At 36.6% G+C, this 27,639-nt stretch overlaps 1 protein-coding gene across 6 annotated transcripts in view; it reads right to left on the bottom strand.

Annotated features, from left to right (window-relative positions):
• Window positions 1-5,161: 5,161 nt before the first annotated feature.
• The window catches only part of RIMKLB (ribosomal modification protein rimK like family member B), a 71,452-nt gene continuing 48,974 nt past the window's right edge, over window positions 5,162-27,639 (bottom strand). For 4 of the 6 annotated variants that reach the window (XR_013449071.1, XR_013449070.1, XR_013449069.1 and 1 more), the window contains 5 exons: window positions 26,154-26,240; window positions 24,274-24,477; window positions 11,535-16,109; window positions 8,664-8,824; window positions 5,162-5,343 (listed from right to left, as the gene is read on the bottom strand). Coding sequence is in view for 1 of the 6 variants with exons in the window: in XM_078075566.1 (XP_077931692.1) it covers window positions 15,646-16,109; window positions 24,274-24,477; window positions 26,154-26,240 (755 nt within the window). In the remaining 5 variants the exon portion in view is untranslated. Of the gene's footprint in view, window positions 5,344-8,663; window positions 8,825-11,534; window positions 16,110-24,273; window positions 24,478-26,153; window positions 26,241-27,639 lie in introns of those variants that run through there. The other 2 variants (XR_013449073.1, XM_078075566.1) reach the window with 2 other exon arrangements.

The raw sequence follows: 27,639 nt of genomic DNA, 5'->3' as shown, positions 1-27,639 counted from the left end.
TTTGTATCACCTGCTACAACGAAGCAAGCACAATACCTGGTGGTTCTCTCTGGGTTCTGGAGGCAATACATTCCACCTAGAACAGTATTCCAACCCACATGCTGGATGATATAAAAGGCTAGTAAGTTTGAGTAGGGCCTGGATCAGGAAAGGGATCTGTAGAAGATTCAGGATGTGATCCAAGTAACCCAGCAAACTGGGCCATATGATCTGCCAGATCTATGGTATTATATGTGTTGGTGGTGGGAAAAGATACGATATAGCTTTTATGGAAGAGACCCATGAACTGTAAAGGAGCTGCTCCATCAAAAGTATGTGGAGCAGGTCTGTGCAGCCTACTGGGTGAAATGTGGTTGCCATAGTGGTGTGCCACTCAGATCTCTTCAAGAAAACCTGATGCAAAGAACAAACCTAGAGGGGCGCCTGGGTGGCTCAGTCGTTAAGCGTCTGCCTTCGGCTCAGGTCATTATCTCAGGGTCTGGGATCGAGCCCCGCATCGGGCTCCCTGCTCCGCAGGAAGCCTGCTTCTCCCTCTCCCACTCCCCCTGCTTGTGTTCCCTCTCTCGCTGTGCCTCTCTGTCAAATAAATAAAATCTTTAAAAAAAAAAAAGAACAAACCTAGAGACATCATACTTCCTGATTTCAAACTACATTATAAAGCTATAGTAATCAAAACAGTATGACATTGGCATAAAAACAGATCAATGGAACAGAATATAGAGCCTAGAAATAAACCCAAACATATATGCTCAATTAATTTAAAATTAAATTAATTTAAAATGCAGCCAACAATATACAATGGGGAAAGGATACTGTAATAAATGGTGTTGGAAAAATGGACAGCCACATGCAAAAAGAAACTGAACCCTTACTGTAAAGCATATAAAAGAATTAACTCAAAATAAATGAAAGGAAAAAAAATGAAAGACTGGAACATAAGAGTTGAAACCATAAAACTCCTAGGAGAAAACAGAGGGTGAGTTCCTTGACAGTGGTCTTGGCAATAATTTTTTTGGATTTGACACCAAAAGCAAAGGCAAACAAAACCAAAGGGACTATATCAAACAAAAGCTTCCACAGGGGCACCTGGGTGGCTCCAGGCTGTCGTTGGGCGTCTGCCTTCGGCTCAGGTCATGATCCCAGGGTCCTGGGATCGAGCCCTACATCGGGCTCCTTGCTCAGCGGGAAGCCTGCTTCTCCCTCTCCCACTCCCCCTGCTTGTGTTCCTCCTCTCGCTAACTCTGTCAAATAAATAAATAAAATCTTTTAAAAAAAGAAAAAGCTCTTACAGACTGAAGGAAACCATGAAGAGGCAGCCTATGGAATGGTAGAAAATATGTACAAATTATATTATTTGACAAATGGTTAATAAAAATGGACAGAGGACTTGAATAGAAATTTCTCCAAACACAAGCTACAAGTGGCCAACAGGCACATGAAAAAGTGCAACATCGCTAATCATTGGCGAAATGCCAATCAAAACCAAAACGAGCTATCACTTCACACCTATTAGAATGGCTATTATCAAAAAGACAAGAGAGAAATTGCTGGCAAGGATGTGGAGAAAAGGAAAAGCTTGTACACTGCTGGTGGGAATGTAAATTGGTACAGCAACCATGAAAAACATTACGGAAGCCCCTCCAAAAATTAAATAGAACTACTATATGATCCAGTATCTGCAACTACATGTTCACTACAGCTTTATAAAAGCCATGGTATGGGAACAACTTAAAGTGTCCATCGGGGCGCCTGGGTGGCTCAGTCATTAAGCGTCTGCCTTCAGCTCAGGTCATGATCTCAGAGTCCTGGGATCGAGCCCCACGTCGGACTCCCTGCTCGGTGGGAGGCCTGGTTCTCCCTCTCCCACTCCCCCTGCTTGTGTTCCCTCTCTCGCTGTATCTCTGTCAAATAAATAAAATCTTTTTTAAAAAAAGTGTCCATCGGGCGCCTGGGTGGCTCAGTTGGTTAAGCGACTGCCTTCGGCTCAGGTCATGATCCTGGAGTCCCAGGATCGAGTCCCACATCGGGCTCCCTGCTCAGCAGGGAGTCTGCTTCTCCCTCTGACCCTCTGCCTCTCATGCTCTCTCTCTATCTCATTCTCTCTCTCAAATAAATAAAATCTTTAAAAAAAAAAAAAAAAGTGTCCATCAATGAATGAATGGATAAAAATAATGTGGTATCTAGATGCAATTAGATGCAATGGGATATTATTCAGCTATAGAAAAGGAAATCTTGCCATCTGTGACAACATGGATGGAATTTGGGGGCATTATGCTAAATGAAATAAGGTCTGACAAAGAAATACTCTAATGATCTATGTGGAATCTAAAACACAAAAACTCATAGGAAAAAAGATCAGATTTGTGGTTGGTCAGAGGTGGATATGCAGAGGGCAGAGGGGGGAGAGGGAGGATAGGTGAAGGTGGCCAAAAGGTACAAACCTCCAGTGATAAATGAGTTCTGGGGATGTCATGTACAGCATGTTGACTACAGTTAATAATGCTGTCTTGTAGATTTTAAAGTTTCTAAGAAAGTAGACCTTTAAAAATCTCTCAAGAAAAACATAACTGTGTGGTGATGGATGTTAACTAAACCCATTGTAGTAATTCTGCAGTATATACACATTGCAAATAATTGCTAATACCTTAAATTGATACAGTATTACATTTCAATTGTATCTCAATAAAGCTGGGGGGTGGGGCATGAGGCAAGCAGCCCCCAGCTCCAACTCCTTATCTGTCACAGCATTTGTGTGGAGGCCCATTTCTCCTCAAGCTGCTCCTAGCATACTAGCCAGGCCACTTCTGTCCAATGCTGCACTGCCATAATGGGTAATCTGCTCTAACATTCCTCTATCAGGTTGGCAGAGACTTTCTCAGGACAGCTTAGGTCTGATGCTCTTTCCATTCAATTTTCTTCTGTCATAGGTATCCTATGCTTTCTCCTGGCTACTGTTCCCTCTCCTTTGTACCCTTCACTGCCATCTTCTTCAAACACCTCTAGCTCATCTAACTCCATCTTAATGTCTGCCTGTCGGAGGATCCAAAGTAACACTAGCATGGATGCTTTAAACAATAAACTTTTTTAAAGATTGTATTTATTTGGGACACCTGGGTGGCTCGGTCAGTTAAGCGTCTGCCTTCGGCTCAGATTATGATCCCGGGATCCTGGGATCGAGTCCTGCATCGGGCTCCCTGCTCAACGGGGAGCCTACTTCTCCCTCTGCCTGCGGCTCTCCCTGCTTGTGTGCTCCCTCTCTCTGATAAATAAAATCTTTAAAAAAATAAAAAATAAAGACTGCATTTATTTATTTCAGAGAGACAGTGGGGGAGCAAGTGAGAGTGGGGGGAGGGGCAAAGGGACAGGGAGAAAATCTCAGACTCAAGCACAGAGCCCAACAGGGGGCTGGATCCCACAACCGTGAGCTGCAGGAAGATGCATAACTGACTGAGCCACCCAGGCTCCCCTGAGCTAAGATTTTTAAAAAATATTTTTAAAGAGTTATCTTATAGGTGGTTGTAGGTCACCAAGAAAATTTAAAATTTTATGACTGAATCAGATTAGACCATCAGGAGGGTTTCTTACTGTGCTGGCTTTAATGGATGATATTTTAGTGTCACAGTACTGATCTACATTGTGGGATATCTCAAGATCAGAACATATTGCCTCTCCTGTGCAATAAATTTGCTTCTATCTATCTTAAGGTTACTAAGAATCTTCTAATTATCTTTAACATTTATTTTAGAGAGCAAGAGAGAGTGAGCACGCAAGTAGAGCTCAATCTCACGACCCTGAGCCAAAATCAAGAGTCGGGCGCCCAACTGACTAAGCCATGCAGCCCCCTCCCCCCGTAATTTTCTTATTCCACTCTTTGCCGATTTTGTTCCACCTCTAAGCAAATGTATAAGACCTGATAGTATGTATTTGCATGATTTTAATCCTTGTTTCAACCTATTTTTGCCCTTTATTTTGGCTTCTCTACCGTTTGATTTAATACATCTCTGTTAAGTCACATTAAATCATTTTTAGAAAACAAGTCACACTATCCTAAATTATTCCTTATGGTGCATGGTATGCATATTCCTCACTTGTTTAATTCTCCTGATTTATAAGAGAAAGTATTTTTGTTATGAGCTGACAGGGAAAAACTGGAGAAAGTATGAAATAAAAGGTTTCTTATATAAAATTCCTTAGTCAATGAAGTGTGGAGACAAGGAATAATTAGTCTAGGAGAAATGCCACAAATGTGCACATGCACATACATGCATACACACTATGTTCCAACCACAAAATCTTATGAAAGGGGCTTAAGTAGGAACACCAAAAAGTAATCAAGAAAGAAAATCATATGTACTTCAATTCTGAGATGAAAAGATTCAGCAGCTCTTGAATAAGATATCAATAACCAAGATTTACATAATTAAAGATCAGTATTTATTATTCAACTATGTGTTAAGGACTATACATGTATTAAGCAAAGTTATACTTACACTTTAATCTAGTAAAGTAGGTACAATTATTTCCATTTTTTACAAATACTCTCCTATGGCTTGAAGAGGGTGATTTGTCCAAAGTCCATGTAACCAGTAAATAATGGAATTAGAATTTGTATCAATATCTGACTACAAAGAATATCAGTATTTTTTGTCCTAAGTACTAGGGCTGCCTCTGTATACACATACAGGCATCAGATCTCCTATAGTTCAAATATATTGGGTCAGACATGGTCTCTAGCTACAAGAAGATTAAAACATAGTGAGTGATGCTGTGATGAGTGTATGCCAGGGTGTTGTCAGAGGGAAGAGAAAAAAGCTGCATTTCTTCAGAGATTAAAAAAACACAGAAACCATTATTTAGCATGGACAGATAAAGTGGGATGGAAAAGGGCAGGGCTAAATCCATGTAATACATATTTACATGTAAAATGATACATATTCTAGTGCCTATGTACTAAGAGGAGAAGTAATCATTTCAGAACATATTATAGAAAAATCAGTATGTCAAGAACCAAAGGAGTTTGCAAAGTGAAGAAAAGGAAAGAATAAAGAGAATGACACATGTGGAGCTAGACTTCAAGTCTAGCCATACAGACTGAAGTGAATTCATATAAGATGGAGTGGGCAGGAATAACTGCCAAAAGAACAAATCACACTCCATACTATTTTATTCCCAGTTCTGGTGTTTTTATTTTAGAAAACACATTGAATCAAACAGGTTAGAGCTACTGCTTCCTTGTTCTGGGTATTTCTATTCTCCATTTCAAAAAACATAGTCAAATCTATCTTCGTCCATTCTGTGAATGAAGTAATAAGCAAAAAGGATCACTGGTTACTTCAAAAGAACCTAGAGGGGAAAAACACATAGAGCTCACTTAAATCAGATTTAAACAGTCTTTGTAATTAAGATGAGAAAAAAGAAAAAGAGAATATTGAAAATTAAGTTGTGACAATAAAATACTACAAACTGTCTAGATTACCAAAGAAATTTACAATCGGTTTTTTTGTGATTACCACACTTTAACTTTGTGATCTCATCTGAAAAAGGTATACTAAGTATACTAAGGTATGGTCTGTTATTCTGACATATAAAGATGTATCAGCAATATTATTCCTTTACAATCCTATTAATATAGACAAGCGTTGATTTTAGTCAGAAAAACTGTACCAAGAGGAAAACCTTGAGGCAAAAATAATTCTTGTACAACATCACACAAAATAAAACATAAAATTATACCAAAATACCTGAACAAACAAAATTAAATTTAAATGTTATGTTCTTACCCTATTACCCTAGGTTACATTTTTTTTTTTTTTAATTTTTATTTTAAGTAGGCTCCACGCCCAATGTGCGGCGTGAACTCACAACCCCGAGATCAAGAATCACACGCTCTACCAACCGAGCCAGCCAGGCCATCCCTAGGTTACATTTTCAGTAAATTATACAATAAACAATATATTTTTGTTCAGATTAAAATTCAAGTTGGTCATCTTCTTTTAGTTCTAAAGCACTGTCATCTCTATATGAACTATATGAAAATTTTCGTGATAAAGACAAAACTGTTCAAAAAGATTTAGAAATTCTAACCATATTAACTTAGGCTGTGTAGTCTTGTGTTCCACACTGGGATACATAATGTCATTTGGCATTAGGATAAATATTTTTTAATAGAAGGTAAGTTCCTTTTACACTTTTTTTTAAAAAAAAGAAAAGAATACTGCATATTTAGTCAATGGTATCAGTTATTCTAGCTTCATGTTACTATTCATCCATGCTATACTAGATCTAAGGAATCCATTCCTCTTCTCCATTAACCAGAAATTACAAAGAACCAGAAGGCTTCTTTGTGTCTTATCTTAACAGGGGACACCTTTTCATTACCAAACCCTGTAAATGACGTACTCATTAATTTTACATATAAGCCATCTAAAATAGTCACCCACGCTTGCCTTAATATCCTTTATTTGAACAGACTTCCCACCATATGAGATAACCACAAGCACAAATAGTGGTAACTTTTTATTGGTATACCACAGCTCTCATTACAGAGCATTTCATTTCTTCAGTTACTACAACAGATTTAGAAAGATACATGATATATAATGCAATGAGCACTTTATTAGCAGATAGGAGACTTGGGCCCTTGTTCTGGCTCTGTTATCTTGGGAAAGTTACTAACTTCTGTGAACCTTAGTTTCCTTACTAGCATATTCAAGATTATAATAATATAGCCTTTAAGCTTTCCAGCTTAAAAATTCTAAACTTCTATGGCAGGCACTTGTATGAGGTAGTTCAATCTGTTACTACATCTATTAATAGGAAACAGGACTCCTTTTCTTTAAATAATTTCTCCTCTGGATATCCTGTTTTCACCATCTATAAAATTTGAAAACAATTATTTGTGTGCTACTTTAATGAAGCTAATTAACACTTCTAAAATGTTTACATGTATATCCTAGAAAAAAAGACATATTATCTCACTTTTAACTTTTATCTGAAAGACTAAAGATTTATTTTCTCTCCAGTTATAAAATACCTAAGTCATAATGCTGTACTGCATATTTAAAAGTTGTTGAGAGTAGATCTTTAAAGTCCTCATCACAAGAAAAAAAATTCTGGGGCGCCTGGGTGGCTCAGATGGTTAAGCGTCTACCTTTGGCTCAGGTCATGATCCCAGGGTCCTGGGATCGAGTCCCACATTGGGCTCCTGGCTCAGCGGGGAGCCTGCTTCTCCCTCTCCCTCTCTCCCTGCTCATGCTCTCTCTCTCTGTATCTCTGTGTCTCGAATGAATAAATAAAATCTTTAAAAAAAAAAAAATTCTGTAATTATGTATAGGGATGCATGTTACCTAGACTTACAATGGTGATCATTTCCCAATGTATATAAATATTAAATCCTGGTGTTGTACATCTAAAGCTTAGAGTGTATGTCAATTATATCTCAATAAAAAATTTATTCTCTAGTAAATGTCTATAAAATAATAAGTGCTTTTTCTGATTTCAAAACTTGAAAAAATCCGAATCAATTTGAAGTCTAGATGAAATTAAGAATCAAGGACTTTTCCTTCTGTCCAAGTGATCTTAAAACAGCTTGTTTTAACAACAATAAAGACACTATAGTTAAAATAAACTTGTGGCTGAATGAATAAAAGGATCTGCATCTTACTATAAATTTCAATGCTGAAATTTAATCTTACTAGGGACTTAAAAATCCCAATTTCTTCTATATAGCCTCTCTAAATTCTAAAAAAGTAATCACAATGTTGATACTCTGATTAAAATGTCTTAAGGCAGTTGATGACGCAAAAAAAATAAAGCTGTTTACCCTGAAAGATATAGACACAGAGAATGCAAACGAAAGGGGGAGGATACACACATATAGAAAAAAAAGGAGCAGAGATGAAAAATGGCAATACTGGAAAAGTAAAATTCTGAGGGAATGAATGAGACAGGCATACAGGGAGACCAAGAGGAGGAAGAGATACAAAGACAGGGAGGAAAAAACACAACTAAAGAAAATGGAAGAAAGTAAGAGCAGAGACAGAAAAGCAACAAAGAAAGGTGAACAGAGTGGAACTGATGAGCAGACACAATGACAAGGAAATGGGACCAGATAGGTAAGACATAACTAGTTGAAGAAAAAAATCATTTTTGCCCAGTAAGTTTTCCAAATTACCTACTTTTGTTGCTATCTCCCCAGTGCTGCCACTGAAAAAGACACTTTATTTTTTACAAAATGGTTAAACAATGTATATTTCATTTATCTTGCAGATTTTTAAAAATCTTGTTTATTGTAAGAGGCATAATTTTTGCCATCATTGAGGTTCACATATTGGATGTGAAATAACAACTTGATGGGGGAGGATTCTTTTATAATGTATACACCTATCAAATCATGTTGTACACTTTAAATATCTTACAATTGTCAATTATACCTCTATAAAGCTGGAAAAAGGTTCGTATGTAACAATATACTGGGGAAAGATCCCGAATTTTACATAATGCTAATTTTTTTTTTTTTTTCCCCCAAAGTAAAAAATGATAGTACCCTAGTTAGGCCAAATTCATCCCAAGGCAAGGACCTACAGAGCCATTTATAAATTCATACCACAATGGCATATAATACCACTAGACTGATAACACATTCTTAGTTGAAAATAACTTACCATTTAGAGTCAAAATCCAAACATTTTAGTCCTGTTTCCATTTTCTGCCCCCTTTGCTTCACTTGATATGTTATGCTCTATCTCTTCTATGTAGATTCTTTCAGTAGCCATCAATCTGAAGAATTCCTTCTTCTGCTGCCACCTACCAGTTTATCTCTCTGCTGCAGCAGAAGGGTATATAGAAAAAGTTCTTGCTTACTATTCAGATTAAATGGAAAAATTCCTTTAACATTTCATACTTTCACATGTGTAAGAGCTTCCTCACTGATTCCCCAAGACCTCCCCACCAAAGTCAAAACAACAAAAATCCCAATCACAGAAAATCAAATAATGTAATGTATGATCAATATTCATGCTAAGCTGGGAATTTTTTTTTTTAACTGGAATAACTGGAAACATTTAGACACTCAGCAGTTGCCATCTCAAGGAACCATTTCTTTTGTTATATTATCCTTTTTCACCTATCCCTACAATTTATGAATAAGTGTGCAATTTAAAATTTTAATGAGGTAGTCCACAATTCCTGCAAATTTTAAGTTCAGAGACTATTAAAGAATTGTGGAAGATGCAGCAATAAAGGAATTTTTAATAGTAATTCTAGAAACTAAAGATGTTAGGTGCTTTACCTGCATGAGTTTTCAATGTTCTGGACTGCTTATTGCCCAATGGCTCTGAATACATTAAAACACGAACACATACGCCACCTATATTTAAAATAGGGTAGCATTTGTATGCCCATATAAGCATTGGGTATATCTTTGTGCAAGCGTAATAAAGTCACCGAGTCCTTTTTAAAAGGACTGATCACAAATGCACACTTCCTCAAACTGTATACATACACAAAAAAACTAGGGTTGAAAAGGGAGACAGAGGAACAAATGTAATAGCAGTTGTAAAACTGGAAACTAACACAACATAAATGTTTTGTGTCCTGAGATTCATTTCTATTCCCATTCTCTTTGTCACTGAAGGTCTAGGTTTCAAGTTTATTCTGTATTAGCTACTAAAGAACACTATCCACTAATGAACTAGTAGTAATAGTAATGGCTTGTTTTTGTTCCACCCTCCCACTACCTGTACCCCAAAACAGGTAGTTTTGCCAACATAAAACAAACATTGACATTAAGCACCAAAGGCTAGTCAACAGTGGCACTGCAGTGACATTGTTTCTACTTTCTCATTCCTTCCCCCGATCTCAAACCCCACCCCCTTTGACCTCTGTATATGGGATGAGCCTGAGCAGGAGAGTTGGTGATGTCAGGACTGCGCCGTTCCCACGGATGCTCCTAGAGGCCTGCTGTGCTTCTGGGAACTGGGGCACAGTGATGTCTGTCTGACTGAAACCTAAAACAACAACAATTCACCCCACCCCTCATGTTCCCAAACCCCACAATAGCAGCCAGGTATATATGCTATATAAGGCCCAGCTAATAAGTTTGAATATGGTGAAATCTGAAAGCAAGATCATTCTTAACAAGTCCATGATCTTCATGGGGATAGCAGAATGGAGACTGTTAAATTCTCCATGTCCCATGCAATCACATAGTCCACACATTCTAACGCTGGCCATTCTTAGCAAGGGAACAAGGTTCTCTGGTACAAGCCTTTTTTAGTATCTATCATAAATTCCTTCAGGAGGCAGCTGGGATTCCTCTGTTAGTAAATTTTACTTCAACACATACATAATTTTGTCTTAAGACATTTAGGGGAGAAATGGCCCTATCTTATATAAGTGAATTGAAGCACAAAACAGGTTAATGATTTATTTTATGCCTTCAGCTGTAGAATGCATTATAAGCCACGATATCCTATTAGCTAACTAGTGAACTTAAAACCTCTTCAGATAGGATATTTAAAGTCACAGAATAAAATTGTGCAGAAATCTATCTTGAAAAGGTCCTGACCACTGTCACTAAAATTCTATCTAAGAGAAAGAGGATTATCTTCCCAATGATAACAACTCATATCAGAACTAAAACTCTAGGAATGACAGGAGAAAGGAGGAAAGGGCAAGGGACTGGGGTATACAGAGAAAGGTATACTACATTAACGGACAGGCTATATTAAAATGGACAAGTTGCATTCCTATTCCTGCCACTAAGCCCTTGGTTAATGGGCTTAATGATTTGTGCTTCAGAAATGCCCTCCAAACTGCTCAAACCTGTAATTTTTTAAATATTTGAACCATTATGATAACCTGAAACTGTTCACATCTATCTCTTTGTTAGAACTAGTGTCTTAGAAATGCTAAAATGATTAGTTCTGAAATCATACTGTTCCTAAAATAACTGAAATGCTTTCTATTTTCTTTGTCTCATCATTCCTTTTCACCTTTATAATGACGTCACAGAAAGAGAAGCACTAAGATCAACTCAACACTATGGTGAGTTTTTACCATATATATAACCTAGAACCTAATTTTACCTTTTCAAAACTCTAGTTTTCCATACCTGTCAACTCCTAATTGATGTCTTTATACTGTGAGCTCACTGTGTATTCGGAACACCAAACCCTGAAAAAGCTTAAGCCAGAGTAGCACAATGGAAGAAACAAACAAACCCAAAACAAAAACAAAGCCAAAAAAGTCACACTCTGAAATACTTAATTATAGACATATATGCAAGGAATGGAGTTATCTAAATGGCTAAAGTAAATCCCCAAAGAAAGTCCTGAGTTCATCCCAACCAATTCAAACTTTACCCCCAAAAGTTCTTCTTTAATCAAATTATTTGTTAGATATACTTAAGCGTTATTTTCTAATCAAGAGTTTTTACAAACCCATGGTTGCCTTTAAAGTACATAAAGAAAGAAAAATTTTTAAAAAGAAAGTAAAGTTAGCCTTGCGATGGAAAGAAAGGAGAGTCAAATTACCTGCAAGCAGGCTGGGGCTGTGCCTGAATCCAAACCGCTGCATTTACCATTCATTATACAGCTGCATTATTGGGGGAAGGGGAGTTTAGAAGGGCACTGACCCCGAAAGTTCTCAATACTTCTCACTCATCATCAGGAAGGGGGAAGAAGGAAAGTTTTTTCTCTGGGTATTTTTTTGTTTGTTTGTTTTTGTTTTTTTGGCTCCTGAAAAGGCTGGCAAAGAACAGTAACAGTGCAAGCAGTTAGAATATTTCTTTAAAAACAATTTTAAAAAATGCAAAACATTAAGGAATTTAAAACACCAAACTTCCGTTAATATAGAAAGAATTTTCACTAGAGTTAGGCAGCCACCCCAAAACAGCATGGCAAAAGGGCACTGATATAAAGGAAATAAAATACCACACAAAAATCCAAAACAAAACTAAAAACATTTCAAATTAAACCTGGAAGACTAGAAGATTCCAACAGCAGATTTCTGTCCACTACTGAAACATTCCAAAATCCAAGCTTCAAAGGCGCCTAAATGTATCTTAAATGAAACTTTTGTTTTTTTTTTTTTTTAAGAAAAAAAAAAAGAAAGAAAGAAAGCAGTGAACCTGGTTATAAATCCTGCAATATATTACATTTAAAAATATCCTAGTACAACAAAAACAAATTTTAAATGAAATTAAACAAACAAACAAACAAATAAAAACAGTAGCAGCAGAGGTTACCTGTCTGAGCACCTACATTTTCTTAGGAGGGGATCGTGTCTCACCAGCCATATAGCCCATAAACCTTCTCAAAAAGAGTGAGCCAGGAGAAAAATGTAACACAAGATTTGATTTCACAATGTCTCTACGCTCCCCAGACCCCAAACTGGGGATTCACTGAATGAAGAGAATTTGTTTTTCCATTGTTTTCTTCTTGAGAAAAAGAGATGATTTTTAAAGTCAATTCTTTCAATGCCTTCGATACCTTCTCAAAAGTCTGATAAAGTGCTTGATGAAAGCAAGTCTCTTGGTGGATTTTTCTAACGTTCCAGCATATTTTCTTATTGATAGCATATACAGAAAGATTTCAAAGTTCAGTGAAGGAAAAGCCAGCAGAAATGACCAACCAATTATTAGGCACCAAAAAAAAAGAAAAAACTATTAAAAATTTTAAATGGAATAGTTCATGGGGGTGTGTGTGGCGGTGTGTGTGTGTATGTGTAGTCCAGTTTTCATCAGAGGTAACATAAAAACAATATCAGAAAGAATTACTTTTAAAATACAATTAAGAATTACAATTTTAACAATACACAATTTTACAATAGTTCAGATTTGGGCATGATAAGAATTACACATATTTGATAAATACATTTTTAGCTCTCATAATAGCAATGAAGATTATACAAAAGTTATTAAACAATATGAAAATATATTTAAGTTTCACTTATATATCTGGGGTGTTTCATCTGGGTTCTTCCAGAATGATTTGATCATATTCTTTACCTTAATTTTTGAGGGAGTTCAAGAAGATATTCATGTTTTTAAACGCTAAGATGATCATTCCTAACCTCTTTATTCTAACATGTGAGTGTATAAATCCAGAAATAGGTTGGTAAAGCTATGTTTTAATATAGTGTGAATGCACAAAAGATTGATCAGTAGTGAATAAAACTAAAGGTGAAATAATCTCACATAATTCTTATATTTGGTTAGTTTGGTAAAATAGTTTTAAAGGCTATCTACATTTTTCCTGACACCTTATCCCACCCAACAACAAACCCTGAGTTTTTCATCAAGTAGAGAGGGTGTTCTATTTATGTTTTAAAATTCATAAATCTATATACATGTGATATGTAAGTATTTAATGTATCATAATTTATGTGACAACCAGATGCTCTCTACACAATCATATGAATAACTTAATTAAGCACTTCTTTCTCCCTCATTTATTTCTCTATCCCAAATATGCATCCTCCTATGGTCATTCAGTGAAAGTACCACCAAGTATTTCTTTCTGTTAATGAGTCAGAGGTACTTATAGACATATGTAAGGCCCACAATAACCCTATGCAAATTCTTTTATAGGAGATTAGAATATCTTAAAATAAATTAGAAAATCCTCTTATTATCATCTTTTTTCTGAGTTGAAATGAGACACTGCACAGATTAGAGGTACTATTCTATTTGCCAACAATCAACCTTTCACTCAATTTCAATATTATTTAATTCTATGGAAAAGAACAAATTTTATTACATTCCTTTTTAAAATGGGGGAAAAAACTGTACAAGCATGATCAAACCTCTGTTAGAGCTGGTTAATACTGATCTTTTATTATTGCCTCGAAGTCTCTCTAGTAGTGTCCGAGAAATTATGTTTAAGGTCCATCTGAAGGAAAAAAGCACTGGAGAGGCAAGAAAGGACTCAGGTAAAAGCTTCAGAGGATTGTAGTGAGATGGAACTTGCTGTTTAAAAAAATTACGTTGAGTTCTGGAGCATCTCCACTTCTTAACACACCTTCCAAACCCATTATTCAAATAGATTTACCCATGTTTTAAAGGCTCGTGTTATATGCCATTTTGGGGCTTTTATAAATTCAGAAAATAAAGGAATATAAAGAGTGGACAGTATTGAAGGCTTCAGAGTTGGGCTATAAGAGACTTAATACTGCAAAATAAGTCTCCAGACAAAAATGTCCAGTCCACCCCACCCTAAAACCTATGTGTAATAGGAGAAAATGCACAGCCAGAAGCATAGAAAAGCATGTAGCCTTAAATAAATCATACACTGAACAGTCTAGAACCAAAGAAAAAACCAAACAACATACATATACATTAAAAGGCCTTAGAAGCATCTATTCTCTTTAAGTCTTTAGTGAGTACCTCTACCCCAGTGTAGTTATTTCTGTTATTTAAAGTAAAAACTGTGTTTCCCCATCATGCTCCATTTTCTAGAATCTATCCTTTTTGATTGGTTGGTGTAAACAAAAAGCAAAACACATACACATGCATGCGTGCACACACACACATATATATACTCCCTCCTAAAATGTGAAAAATGCAAATATATAATGCTGGTATTATAAAATCACTTCAGCTTTATACTTAAGAACTTATAGGCCCTTGATTTGCCCCCCAAAAATATTTTCCCTTGTCCTTATACTTTAAATGCCCAACCACCAAAAGAAAAAAGGAAAAAGGAAAAGGCTTTAAATGCACATGTTTCAAGTCAGTGTCTTGTTAACAAAAAGGTAGCACTTTCTTCACTTTGGCCATTGTTAAAGATGCAGGCATAGATCAGGGAATGTTAGACTAGCATGTATTAAAAAAAAATTGCAACATTAACAGAGCATGTATCTTTCAAAAAAGATTAAAACACTAACATATACAAGTCAATGCACATATTTTAAACTAGTGTAATTTTATCTACATTGGAGTAAATGTCATTTTGTGTACCAGACATTGCAATACTGTTCATTTCCCTTTCATCATACGAAAATGCCAATTCTGTCATTAAGAAACCTTTATTGGGTCATATTAATGTTGCCCTCCCACCCAAATTAAAGGAAAACCAAAAAACAGAAATAATAAATCCCAGTAAAAGAGTTCCTCAAGACTTCATAAACTATGAACATAAAGTTGCTAGTTAATATGGTAAAGGCAGAATTTTCAGATTTGTATGTAAAAATTCCTATAATTTAGGTAGATGTCTTCCTCTCATTACAAATCTTTGCAATGCAATGTGAAGTAACGCTACGACAAAATTTGTAGCAACTGTACAAAAGCAAAAGCAAGGGGCCATGAAAAAAAAGTTGTGTGTTCTTCATGACCTGAGAGCATACACATTGAGTAATTTTAAAGGGTTACAGAAGAGCCTGACATTTTTCTGTATCTCACCTCTTCTGCCATTCTATCTGTAGTATCTGTAAATGAAAGTCAGTAACATCTTAATAGCAGAGGTCGAGTCTATCTCCCCTTTCTTCTCTCCTAATTCTACTCAATTTTCTCTCATCTTCCTGAGTACCCTTCCATGAACAGCATTGCAAGTTGGTTTAAAAAAAAAGAAAGAAAGAAAGAAAAAAAAGAAGAAAAAGAAAGTGAGTTTTACAAGGGTTTTGTTGGTTAATTATTTACCGGTGGAGTCACTCCACCAGGAGTTTGATTTCATTGGCTATCAGCTGGTTCATGTTGAACAGGCCCCCTGGGAGCTTGGTGAGTAGCTCTCGCTCCGTGCTTTCAGGGTCGCTGTCAACAGAGCTGGAACTTGCGCTCATGTTGTCGACAGCAGTGCTGGCTGGGGGACCCAGCTCCGGCTCACTAGTCTCACTGGCCGTGGACACCACGGAGAGCAGGGACATACGCCGGGTGAGCCGGCCAGAGGGCAGGAGGGAGGCGGCATAGTCCGCTATGATACCAGCTACATCTAGATTACAAGCCTTATCAAAGGCGATGAAACCTACATTTGCATTGGCCTCGCAGACACAGAAGGAGCCGTCATCTTTCATCAATAGGTCAATGCCACACACATCCATCCCCAGGATATTAGACACCTGGATAGCTAGCTGCTTCCCTTGTTCACTCAAGGAGCACATCATCCCCACACCACCTGGCAAAAAAGAAACAACATAAGTTACCAAAATGATACATTTTTAGAGTAAAACTAAAGCTTGCCTCTAATGCTGATTGTCTTTTAAATTAGCAGTGATAACAAATGTGCCATTCTAGTGTAAAATTGTGACTTCCGAAATCTGTTTCCTTCATTAGAGAATCCCTGTCCAATTCAAAGAAATAACTTACTATTTTTTCAATATGCTTTTTCTGAAGACGGCATTAAACTTTCACAGAAACTTATTTTACTTGCAATAATATGGATCAAGGTGATATTCTTAAGACTTCATATTTCTATGAAGGCAGAGGAGAGTAGAAAACGGAGAGTATCAGGGAAAACTGTTACCTTCTCAAATAATAGGAGGAAACAGTGTCTGATTTAGGCATAGGGAAAGAAAAATTAACCACTAATGGCATGTAAAACTGTGGATGAGCATCCAGATTGACTGAGTTTGGGAACCGGGGTGGAAATGGTACCTTACAAAACAGCAAACACAAAATAAAACTGGAATAAAGGAATAACATGAATTGTATTGGCAATTACACTAAAGACAAACTGAAATTTCCCATGGAAAAGGTGGAAATTGGTCAGATTGGTATGAAAGACGAAGTTTATCTATATACTGTACCAAACAAAAAAATTTCTGAAAACTAAAGGGATGGGCAAAGAGATAAGGGACAAAGGCAAAAACAAACTTCACTTCATAGCTTTATACCTCTTGAATATAGTATATACCCACATACCCATTTTTCCTTTACTGACAATAAACAATCATGTGTTTGCCCAAACCAAACAAAGGGCGCCTGGGTGGCTCAGATGGTTAAGCATCTGCCTTCGGCTCAGGTCATGATCCCAAGGTCCTGGGATCGAGTCCCGCATCAGGCTCCCTGCTCCTTGGGAGCCTGCTTCTCTCTCTCTCTCTCTCTCTCTCTCTCTGTTTCTCATTAATAAATAAATAAAATCTTTAAAAAAAAAAAAAAAGAGAAAGAGCATGTAAGTGGGGGGTTGGGACAGATGGAGGGAGAGAATGAATCCCAAGTAGGCTCCAAGCTCAGCTCAGCGTGGGATCTCAAAACCCTGAGATCATGACCTGAGCCAAAATCAAGAGTCAGGCGCTCAGCCGACAGAGCGGAGGTGTCCCAACAAATTATAAACACTTATAAAACACTTTTTACAGGCAACATTCTCTGACAATAACCCAAGAAGATTAGAAATTAGGAATTAATGATTTAAGTAACCAAAAGGTTATTAAGGACTTAGAAACTGATCCCCTAAATTAAAGGAAAACAAATACCATCTGTAAAAACACTTCATACCAAAACTTATTTTGAAATTAGAAAGAAATTAAGTACTCTAAAAAAAAGAAACTAAGAAGAAACTAGAAGAAACTAAGAAGAGAGACTTAATAAAGAAAAAAAGTTGAATGCCTAGAAAAGAAAAAAGAGAGGAGAAAAAAAATCCAAATGCTACTTTGACAAAATTATGAATGATATCAAAGAAAGAACTGCAGACAAAAGAAGAGATTCAAATAAACATAAGCAATCATCTCATGAAACTGAGACTGAGGCCTGCCTGAAACCTAAAACAAATGGCTGATTTATTTTTTTTTTAAAGATTTTACTTATTTGACAGAGAGAGAGATCGCAAGAGCAGGAACACAAGCAGGGGGAGTGGGAGAGGGAGAAGCAGGCTTCCGGCCGAGCAGGGAGACCGATGTGGGACTCGATCCTAGGACCCCAGGATCATGACCTGAACTGAAGGCAGATACTTAACAACTGAGCCACCCAGGCGCCCCACAAATGGCTGATTTCTAAACAAATGAGAAATCATCATTCATCCAAGAAGAAGGAAACTTTATTAAACAGGCCAACTATTATTACAGAAGAGACTGGAAAGGTGATAAAAGAGCTACTTCTACAAAAAGAATCAGGACCGGATGGTTTCAAAGTGGAGTTTTCTTTAGCTATCCTTTATTCCGATGTTAACTTTACCTGTAGAATGCCCTAGGAAAAGACTGAAAATTTCCCAATACATTGAATAAAAACCAATGTTATATAACCTTGATCAAGTGATTTTAAAAAGTAACATTATAGACCAATCTTTAATTATTAAAATAGATGTAACTATTTTACATGAAATACTAAAGGAATCCCAATTTACAAATATGCTAATACCTATTTAAAGAAGGTTTATTCTAGAAATGCAAGGGTAGTTCAAAACTGTTTTAAATCTAAAATTTATCAACATAATCCATTACACATAAAGAAATTAAAGGTGGAAAACACACTAATGATCTTCTTATCAATACAAGGATTCCAAAAGACACTGGATAAAATTAGACAATCATTCCTACTTAAAAACTCTAGTAGAATAGAGTTACTTAAGTATTCTAAATAGCAAATTAAATCTATTTCAATGAAAATCAGAAACTTAGGAGCACCTGGGTGGCTCAGTCATTAAGCGTCTGCCTTCGGCTCAGGTCACGATCCCAGGGTTCTGGGATCGAGCCCCGCACTGGGCTCCCTGCTCTGTGGGAAGCCTGCTTCCCCCTCTCCCACTCCCCCTGCTTGTGTTCCCTCTCTTGCTGTGTCTGTCAAATAAATAAATAAAATCTTAAAAGAAAAGAAAATTAGAAACTTAGATACTTACAATCATTACTTAACACTGTACCAGAGGTTCTAAAGCGGTGGTTCTCAACAGGGGAGAATTTAGAAACTGAATGGTGGCATTTTGGGCTGTTCAATTGAGATTAGAGGAGGAGGGCTCTATAGCCGACATTTAGTGGTTATTGGTCAGAAATGTTAAACAAAAAAGATGACAAATATAATAAAAAGCAATTCATATACAAGTACATGTAAATTACCAATAAGCTATGAAAAGATACTCCCATCATTAACAGGGAAATAAAATTAAAGTTAACAGTGAGATAGCATTTTGACTCCCATTAGATGGGCAAAAACTTAAGATAAAAAAAGTAACAGTGCTTGTGAGGCGGAGATGAAAAAAGGGTATTTTAATATGTCAGACGTAAAAATACACTGATAGCCTTCTGGTAAATTACTCTGGTCACATCTATAAAAATTAAAAATATTTTGACCCAGCAATACCAATCTTGAGACTCCTCAACACAGAAGTACCAGTATGTAAAAGCATTATTCACAAAGATATGTATTTAAAGTAACATGCTCACAGTGGCGAAAAACTGAAAATAAGTGCAAACCAATAAAGGGACAGATGTATATATAGTAGGGGAAAGGAGAGTAGAAGAGGTAAGGAAAATGGGGGGGATGAAAAGGATGACATTTAAATGATTTTATAAAATTATTTCTGTGTATAAAATTATTTAAAATATTTTAAAGTCGACCAAAACCTATTCATTATGGAAAAACCAAAAGTCTCTGCAAAAATAGCTTGAAAGCTGATTTCCAGTACTAACCATAATTATCTAACCTTTAGTTAACTATCCATCAGATGTGTCTAGGTAATTTCACATAACTGAGATCATAATATAGTTAATAAACATTAAGAAGAGTACAGAGGCACATAGCTTAACAGTTTTTTAAAAAGGCTATTTTCATGTCATTTCCTTGAAAATCTAAATGGTATCTGCATAGCTTCCATGTAATTTTTCCAATTTTGGAAATCAACATATTCAAAGAGTGGTTAAGAGGACAACTCTGGAGCCAAATAATACATTTGCATTCTGGCTCCACGATTATTAGATCTGTACCTTGAGCAAGTTACTTAACTGTTCTGGGCCTTCCTCATCTCTAAAATGGGAATACTAACAATACCTAGCAATATCTAAAGAAGTTAATAGTCATTAAGCACTTACTACAGTACCAGAACTGAAGAGATATAGTTACCTTTACTGTAAATACTGAATGTAAGAGAATATTCATATAAAAAAGGCCTCTGAACAACTTGCTGCCAGAGGGGAGGGGGTAGGGGAGATGGGTAAAATAGGTGAAAGGGATTAAGAGGTACAAACTTCCAGTTATAAAATAAAGAAGTCATGGGGGTGCCTGGGTGGTGCAGTCCTTAAGCACCTGACTGGTTTCGGCTCAGGTGGTGATCTCGGGTTCATGAGATTGAGCCCTGCCTTGGGGCTCTCCCTTCCTCTTCCCCACCCGCCCTCCCCTGCAAGCATGTGTAAATCTTTTTAAAAACTAAATGAATAAATAGGTCATAGAGATGAAAGATATAGATGAAGGGAATATAGTCAGTAACATTTCAATAATGTTATACGGTGACTACTATGCTTGTTGTAGTGAACATCGAGTAATTTACAGAATTATCAAATCACTGTGTTGTACACCTGAAACTAGTATGTCCACTACACTGCAATGATAAGTATTTTTAAAATGTGAGATTACACACACACACAAAGGAATATTTTTTAGCCATAAAAAAAAAAAAAAAAGAAATCCTACCATTTGTAGCATGGATATATATTGAGGGCATTATACTAAGTGAAATAAGTCACAGAAAGGCAAATACTGTATGACTATATGTGGAATTGAAAAAAAAAAAAAGCTCACAGAGAACAGATTGGTGGTTGCCAGAGGGGGGTCGGGGGGAGGAGGCAGGGGAAATGGGTGAAGGTGGTCAATGGGTATGAGCTGCCAGTTATAAGATGACTAACTTCTGGGGATATAATGTATAGACTGATGACTATTGTTAACAATACTATATTACATATTTGAAAGCTGCTGAGAGTAGTTTTTTTTTTTTTTTAAGATTTATTTTTATTTCAAAGAGAGTGAGAGAAGCAGACTCCCTGCTGAGCACAGAGCCCCACAACACCGGGCTTGATCTCACAACCCTGAGATCCTGACCTGAGCCAAAATCAAGAATCAGACACTTAACTGGCTGAGCCATCCACACGTCCCAAGACTAGATTTTTTTAAAGTTCTCACCACACACACACTCCAGTAATAAATGAAGCAATGGATGTGTTGACTAATCTTATTGGGGTAATCATTTTGCAATATATAGATATATAAAATCACTATGTTGTACATTTCAAACTACACAATGTTATATGCCAATTATATCTCAATAAAGATAGAAAAATAAATATCTGGATTACCAAAAAAAGAGGGGCCTCCCTGGGGATAGAATAATGAGGGCATTCCATTTTGAAGAATAAGGTAGAGGTGCTCTTGCTCTATCAGATATTTAGGCATAATACTAGAGGACTTAAGATTGATAATCATATAGGGAATGAAGAGTATATAAAACAGACCAGAGGACCCTGAAACAGAAGGAAAATAGCATTACAAATCAGTAATGAACAGGCTATTCAATAAACAGTGCTGGGAAAACCAGCTGTTACTCATTTGGAAAAAAGAAAATGGAATCCCTATCTTACACTGAACAACAAAATCAATTTCAGGTAGCTTAACAACCTAAACACGGTAAGTGAAACTTCAAAAACTTTTAGAGGACTATACAAGAATAGAACACAACCACAGGGTGAAAAAGAATTTCTTCAATAAAAAATAATGTAAAGAAAACCATGAATATGCTTGACACTAAAACTGAAAACTTCTGTTCACTAAAATATATAAACCAAAAAGATGAGGAGAGCCTGGGTGGCTCAGTCGGTTAAGCAGCTGCTTTCGGCTCAGGTCATGATCTCAGGGTCCTGGGATGGAGCCCCACTTCGGGCTCCCTGCTCAGCAGGGAGAGTATGCGTCTCCCTTTCCCTCTGCCTCTCCTCTCTCTCTCTCTCAAATAAATAAATAAAATCTTTGGAGAAAAAAAAAAGATGAGGTATCATAAGCTGGGATGAAAACTGCATTTACAATTCATGTAAATGATGAAGGATTTGAAATCAGATTATATACAGGACTCTTTTTTCAAGTCATGTTAAAAAAAGAAAAAAAAATTCCAATAAAAAAGGAGGCAAAGGACCTCAACAGGCAATTCACAGAAGATAGATGAAGAGGGTCTGAGGTACAAATTAAAGTAACATGATATAATGTCACACCAGTCTGACAAAATGTTTAAAGTCTATCAATATCACAAGTAGGTAAGAAGGTGGTTCTACAAGAAAGAAACATTATATGATAACTTTGGACACTCATTTGGTAATATCTAGTAAAGGTGAAGTTGTGTAATTCACTAGGATACAGAAATCCACTTCTGAGTGAATGGGCTAACCTACAAACACAATTGGCCCTGTATCTAAGGACACAAAAAAATTTTCATAGCAACACTGCTTGTAAAAGGCCCAAATTGGAAGCAGTCAACAGGTAAATTTATGCAGCAGGGAAAATTAATCAACTACTGCTACAATGTTGACATCGATGAATCTCAAAAATGATGCTAAGTGAAAAAAAAAGAAAGTTATAAATCATTTATATAAAGTTTTATGACACACAAAACAATACCTTGTTGAGGAAGACAGAAGAACTGAAAGTACTTTTAAGGTAAAAAGAAACATCAAGTTCAGAACTTGGGGAGAAGAGGGAGAAATGACCAGGGAGGGGAGTAAACAGAGAATTAATTAAATTAACTTATTTCTCAAGCCAGCTAATGGTTACAAACGATTATATTATCCTTCATACTTTCCTGTAAGCCTCAGTTACTTCAAAATTTAAAAAGTATCACTTCTTAATATAAAATTAACTTACCTTTTTAGTTTCTTTGCTTAAAGTATAAAAAGTAATTGTTAATTAAATCTCAAGAAGGTAAAGGTGTTCCAGAAATGAAAAGATGCTATTCAGCTCTGTAGCAGCTAATAAGCATAGTATGACGGGATGGAAAATGTAAAATGGGATATGAAGAACTAATGCCAGGAGGCAGAAATTATTTTTCAAAAGTACAAAAGAGGCTTTATATCACTATTAGCTTTTAAATTCCCTGTGCTCCTATTCTATGCACTATGCTGAATTTCACATTTATCAATATTGTTTTTTACAGTTTACTACATAAATTTATATTCCCAGCAAACTATTATTGATTTTTGCGTATATTTAAATTTTATATAAATGGAAGCATACTATATGTATTCTCCTCTGTGACTTTCATTTCTTCTCTCAACATTATGTTTCTGAGATTTGCCCCTGAGGCTGTAATCTCAGAAGTAAGTAGGGGTCAAATCACGCAGGGCCTGTTAGTCTACTGTAAAACCACTATAGACTACTGTACTTTGAATGAAGCAAGGAACTACTGGAGGATTTTAAACAAAGCCTGACTTGATTTGACTTGTATTTTAAAAAGATCTATCACATCACTGCTGTGTTAGAAACAGACTGTAGGACAATAAGGATGGAAGCAAGAGGACCAATTAGGGGCGACTACAAGTAATCCAAATAAGGTAAGACAATATTAATGGCAGAGATAATGAGAAATTGTCAGATTTGGATACATTTTGAGAGTAGAAATAAAGAAATTAGAATCTGACAGTTTTTATATGTGGTATAAGACTCAATGACTAAGTATTTTGGTCTAAATTGGGAGAGACAGAGTTGCCATTAAATGATAAGGAGAACGGGGGGTAAAATACACTGGGAGGGGGAGTTTTATCGGGAGTTCACTTTTGGACAGGATTAAAATGTCTGTTAGACAACTACTGGTAGATACTGAGTAGACATTTATATGTACTTGGAGTTCAGGAAGAAAGCCTAAGGTAGAGATATAAATTTGAAAATAACAACACAGATAGTATTTAGAGCCACAACCAGATCAGATGACTAAGATGAAATACACAGAAAAGAAAAAACTCTAAGGCACTTCAACAATAAGAGATCAAAAAATACACATTAAAGTAAATCAAAAGCAGTAATCTTGTTTGGACCAATGGGTAAAACAGGTTAGGACCCAGCTTGAGTGAACTCCAATTACACACAAAATAAGTATTATCGCCAAAGATGGAATTTTTAACTCTGGTCAGACATTTCATACAAGTGTGAATTGGGTTACAAATTGAGCATGGGTAAAAGCAAATTTATGTTTCAGAGAAATCCAATTTTATTACTAGAAAAATAACTCAAAAGTATATTATATTCATTGTAAGTCTACTCATCATAGTTACAAGTGAAAGATAATGTTTTTCAACTTACTAAGTAAAAAGACCTGTAGTTATATATGAATACTCACTGGACAAGCTATAATATTATATATACTAGAAAGACACCTGCATTGTTTTTACCTAGTGAGCAGTTGCTCTGCATCCTTCCATCTGTTGAACAACGTAACATGGTGCCAACCACACGGCCTCCCACAACAATGACACGCACATCCCGTCCATGAGATTCCTTAATATACTTCTGGAACAGGTATGGAGCTTCATGGCGAATAAGATGGCTTAGATCAGCCAAATGGTGCTTATCTCGAGCCAAGAAAACCGCTTTGCCTGTGGTTGAAAAAGAATACAAAATATATGTAAGTCAAACTCTGAGCAGTTGATATGTATCACCTGCATCTTCTTGGGTCTCAACCTGCTCTTTCAGGATCTATTACTTTTTAACCAAAGTAACAGTTATGGTAATGAGTAAACAATGCAAAAATGTGTATAAAGTTAATACTCTCCTACCACTCCCTTAATTCCTACATTAATCTAGAATTTATTTCGGTATATGTCATGAAGTAGGGGTCTAAGATTTGTACTCCTCCAGGTGAGCCAATAATGCCAGCCTCATTTACTAGCAAAACATTTCCCTCTGAGTAAAAACAAGTCTCACATATTATTATACAATATATATAACACTTGCATAGAATAAAATAGTATGTTACTACATACCTAGTTTTATTTCTGAGTTCACTAGACAATTCCTTTACTGTATTTGTCAATTTCTATGATAAAACAAGTGGCTGTTTTTAAAGCATGGGTATGGGGCGCCTGGGTGGCTAAGTTGGTTAAGCATCTACCTTCAGCACAGGTCATGATCCTGGAGTCCTAGGATCCAGCCTGCATCAGGCTCCCTGCTCAAAGGGAGACTTTCTCCCTCTCCCTCTGCCCCAATGCCCGCCTGTGATCGATCTCTCAAATAAATAAATAAATACATAAAATCCTTTAAAGACAGTAAAATAAAATGGGTACAAATCCTTTGACATTCTTCCCACTGAGAAGAGAGGGAATCTTTGTCCCTTCCCTTTGAATCAAGGAGGGACTGTGATTGCTTCGAACAATGGAACACAGCAGAAGCTTTTCTGTATGACTTCTGAGGCTAATTCATAAAAGATCATGTCGCTTCTGTGTTCACTGGAGCCTCTCTGTGGAGCCCTAAGACTTCTTGGCTGCCATACTGGAGACCTAATGATAAACAATACATTCGACAGCCCCAGCTGAACCTCGATCCAACTATCTCTGTCAAGGCATCAACCTTTATGAAGTACCTGGATTCATGAAAATTTTGAAAATGAAATCCTTACTATTCTATAGCTTCATAGCTTTGCTTTATATATTTAAGTCTTCAAACTATATAAATTGGGACAGGGATCACTGCAGTTAGTGATCCAAGGTCCTTGCATTGTTAAAGAGAAAGATAAAAATATAATTTGAAGGTTGGTCTAAATTAAATATGCATCTTAAAATCTCCAGGACAACCACTAAATGAACAGAAATAGCTTCTAGGGGCACCTGGGTGGCTCAGATGGCTAAGCGTCTGCCTTCGGCTCGGGTCATGATCCCAGGGTCCTCGGATCGAGCCCCACATCGGGCTCCTGGCTCAGCAGGGAGCCTGCTTCTCCCTTTCCCTCTGCCCCTCTCTCTCTATCTCTGTGTCGCAAATGAATAAATAAAAAATCTTAAAAAAAAAGAAATAGCTTCTAGCCAAAGTGAACAACTCACAGTAGACTTCCATAAGTTTGAAGTACCATGTACCAACAATTTCCTTCTATTCTCCCAAAGTCCTTTCAAAAGCTATTCATTTCAGTTGTTAAGACTACTGTCTAGTCAATAACCATAAGGAAATACAAAGAAAATAATAGCAATGATCAGATTAAGAAAAATTTATTTTGTATAATCACCCTTATTAATTCTCAAGAGTAATCTCAAAATGATGTACCATAGTAACAATTCATACACACCTCTATGACCTCGAGTATTCTTCACTACCATTGGAAACTCCAGTACTTCTGCTTCATCAATCATTTTAGCAAAATTTTCATGACCGCCTGGTTTGAGCAAAAAAGAAATTAAAAACAGTAACACAGGTGTTATGTGGTAAGTTTTATCTATACTAAAGTCAGCAACACAGAGGAGGTAGAAGGTTAAGAACCTGATGGCTAAATTTTGTTTTTCTTAAAGAAAGTAATTAAAAGTCGAGGGGTGCCTGTAGCGCCCGGGTGGCTCAGTCAGCTGAGCATCTGCCTTCAGCTCAGGACATGATCCCGGGGCCCTGGGTTCAAGCCCCACATGGGGCTCCCTGCTCAGTTGGGAGTCTGCTTCTCCCTCTCCCCGCTGCTCATGTCCTCTCTCACACACTAATAAATGAACAAAATCTTTAAAAAAAAAAAAAAAAAAGGTTGGAGGGTGCCTGGGTGGCTCAGGCGGTTAAGCATCCGACCCTTAATCTCAGGTCAGGTCTTGATCTCATGATCTCACGGTCATGAGTTCAAGCCCCATGCACAGCATGGAGCCTACTTTAAAAAGCTGTTAAGTACAGTTAAATACCAGTTTGGAACAACCCCTGTTAAAATGGATGAAAGCTATCTTAAACTACAAATATTCTAGTATCTAACTTAAAGAAATTAAGTATCTTTCAGCTCAGTTTCCTAATTCTATATGATATTTTATATTTTTATCCCTTATTCCTCTGCTACACAAAATAACAGAAGCATCAAGATCTACTTCAGTGTACTTATTGCCCGGTTTAGAATAAGAAAAGGAAGAATGAGTCTGTTTAGAAGATTCATCCAAGGTTGATGCCACGTGTGTTCTCTCCTCACGAAACATACAAATTAATTTTTCTTATCTTCATTATTAATCAGAGTTCTTTCTACACTGAGCCACCTAGTATCCATGAGTTAAGTTTTATTCTTTCCTGTTTTTATTGCCTAAGAACAAATGATACAGTAATAAGATTAGAGCAAAAATGAACTATAGTTGTAAAAAATCAGCATGGTGATAAAAAAAAAAATTAAACCAGGAAAAAGTTCGTTAATCAAATGCAGTATCATACATTTACAGCTTAGAGAAATTAAGATGATTCAGTCCCCTAATTTTAAACCTTCAACATGAGAGTACAGGTAACATTTGTTAATTTGTTTAACTCTTTTCTCCTTTCCACTCTCTTGAAATCCAAAGTGTAGACCCATAATATAAGCTAGAATATCCCAAAAGCATCTGACAGAATTCTCAAACATACGGTCTCTTCTTATGCAATTGCTAAAAAGAGCAACTGTATCCACACATGCCATACAGACTTGGGGAGCTCCTTTTAAGTTGGGGGGCGCCTGGGTGGCTCAGTCGTTAAGCAACTGCCTTCAGCTCAGGTCATGATTCCAGGGTCTTGGGATCGAGCCCTGCATCGGGCTCCCTGCTCAGCAGGAAGCCTGCTTCGCTTCTCCCTCT

The sequence above is a fragment of the Halichoerus grypus genome, chromosome 6 (assembly GCF_964656455.1).
Source record: "Halichoerus grypus chromosome 6, mHalGry1.hap1.1, whole genome shotgun sequence".
In the NCBI taxonomy this organism is placed as follows: Eukaryota; Metazoa; Chordata; class Mammalia; order Carnivora; family Phocidae; genus Halichoerus; species Halichoerus grypus.
Note: the sequence above shows the minus strand (reverse complement) of the source record. Positions and strands in the feature narration are given on the sequence as shown.